This window comes from Monodon monoceros, unplaced genomic scaffold (assembly GCF_005190385.1).
Source record: "Monodon monoceros isolate NGI ecotype Baffin Bay Population unplaced genomic scaffold, NGI_Narwhal_1 Super_Scaffold_21, whole genome shotgun sequence".
Classification (NCBI taxonomy): domain Eukaryota; kingdom Metazoa; phylum Chordata; class Mammalia; order Artiodactyla; family Monodontidae; genus Monodon; species Monodon monoceros.
In genome coordinates, this window is record NW_021703778.1 from 71,572,805 (window position 1) to 71,575,317 (window position 2,513).

The 2,513-nt window shown below is 32.4% G+C and overlaps 1 protein-coding gene across 1 annotated transcript; it reads left to right on the forward strand.

The window, feature by feature from the left end:
- Positions 1-380: 380 nt before the first annotated feature.
- SPESP1 (sperm equatorial segment protein 1) lies at positions 381-1,483 on the forward strand. The gene is given in 2 exon segments (XM_029237106.1): positions 381-402; positions 474-1,483. Coding segments are annotated over 2 exon segments (1,032 nt in total).
- Positions 1,484-2,513: the final 1,030 nt, after the last annotated feature.

Genomic DNA, 2,513 nt, shown 5'->3' on the forward strand with positions numbered 1-2,513 from the left:
CCTTGTTTTGAATACATTTACTTAATTGTAAATTCAGATAATTTAATTTTTAACAATGTCTGTCTTTACCATCTGGCTCACAAAATTCCTAAAAATTTAATAATTGGCTCTGGTGAGCCACTCTAAGCCTACTACAGCACACCACTGTGTTAGAGGACATAACCAAGAATTTTGTTTTAGTAAGTTGCCTACTGAATCATAAGTTATGTGGGAGAGTAAAAGCAAAGAGATATAGAGAATTGTGTTAATATGTAACTTTTGCACTAATTTTGCTCATCTGTTTTAATAAGAATCGGAAAAAATAATTTTGTTCCTTTAAATGAGAGTTGACTGTGTCAAAGGTGCTTTATTTCTTGGTTCTTTATCTCAACTTTTAAGTGATGGCATATGAAGTAAATTTAGGTGAGTAGATTCTGTCAATATGTCATACATAATAATAAATGTTACTTATTGTTTGGTTTTTTCCCCTTAAGGAATAACTGTGACGCCTGACGAAGAACAAAAATTGAATCATTATGTACAAGTTTTACAGAACCTAGTACTAAGTATTCCCACTAAGGAGCCAGGTCATCAGAACAGATCAAAGTCTCCAAATAATGCTGATTCTGTAGGATCGAGGGTATCAAAATTTAAGGAGGTAAAGTTTACACATGATGAAGCTCCAGCTGAGAATGATGTTTTAATCAATCCTGTCAGTGAAGAAACTACAACTTTCCCTACTAGGGGCTTCACACTGGAAATAGAGAAGAAAAAACATACTAAAAGTATAGCTTTCTGGTCAATTAAACCAAATAACATTTCTGTTGATTTACATGCAAAAGAACCTTATATTGAGAAAGAAGAGCCAGAGCCAGAGCCAACTGTAAGTCAAACTGAGGCACCAAAGCAATTGCCAAGTGTTACTGAATCATTTACAAGTCAAGGTGTCACCTCTTTAAGTAGGAACACTGACTTGGATATTGCCACAGAAGATGTTCCTCAGCTCTCAGGCAACTATGAAATGGAAAATCCTGAACCACACAATTTGTATAATGAAGACATTTTGAAAAAAATTGAAGATATTGGCTCACAGGTGCAACAGGTACCTCTTCCTGAGAGTTTCAAGCCAGAATATAGAGCAGACATTCGAGCCTCTAAAGAACACCTAAAACGAAGCCTTGCTCTAGCAACAGCAGCAGAACATAAATTAGAAAAAATGTATAAATCCCAGATGTTACCACTAGGACAAAGCAGTGATGGAGTTGATGACATTGAAACTGTTATTAACATGCTGTATAATTCTAGGTCTAAATTACCTGAATATTTAGATATTAAATATGTTCCACCAGAGATGAGAGGAAAAGCTACTGCAGTATTCAATATATTAAAAACAATATTATGTGTAAGTCAAGGAGAAACTCAAAACCTCATTAGGAAGTTATTAAACAATAATATAAAACTTTAAAAACTACTTGATATTCATGAGAAAGTTGATCTAAGCTAACTGTGCATTCATTCACAGGGGAAATAAGCATATTAGTGATTCAAAAGTTGTATAAAAACATTTTCTATTGTAGTTCAATGTGCTAACATCTTTATATGTCATGTATTATGAAAAGTTTTCATATACACTAAAACCTAACAATTTAAAATAAAATTTTGATTCAGGAGTTTGTAGTTTTTTCTCATTAATTTTAAAAGTTATAAAGATCTAATCCATAAAATGTTTAAGCTTTGATTTTACTTGAATAGGTTAGTAAATTCATCCATTTTATAAGACTTAAGAGACTTGTGCAGTCTGTATATGTCGCTGGTTTTCAATAATTGCATATAAATGTAAAATTTTAGGATATGTGGTCTTTATTACTCTTTCAGAGGATCTGAGTTTTCTATCTGAATAGCATAGTTGGAGTATGTATCAGAACTTTTATTTGAATATATATGTGCCTCCTCTGAAAGGTGGATGATACGTTAAGATACATCCCTGTTCCTTTGTTGTTAAATACTTTTGGAGTATCAGTGAGGGACTGTAACCGGGATTTGTAATGAAATCATTCTCACTTATTTTCTCTTTTTGTTTGTTTATATACATATACACTGAAGCTTTGCAAATCTTTTATTTGGGAGTATGACTAACACCATTTAGGTTAACTGTAATATTGTAATTATGGTACAGGTAATTCTGTTTCATGATTTGACCGGTATTATATTTAAATTCATTTATTTATTCACTTATCAAGTCAGTCATTTATAGTTTAATAAATATTTATTGACCTTTTACTATGTGCAGGACAAAATGCTGGATTTGGGGATACTTAGTTCCTTCTCTGTTTGAAATCGTATTATAGCAGCAAAGACAGACATAACTTCAACAATTTTAAAATTTGAGTTGTTATAAAAGTATGAGAAATTTGACCTCACCAAGACCAAGAATAATGGGAAAGCTATCCTGAGAAAGTAGCATTTAAAGTGAGATCTGAAGGATGAGGGTGTGTGTAAGGGAGAAGGGAGCATTCCAGAAAGAGAGAACAGCA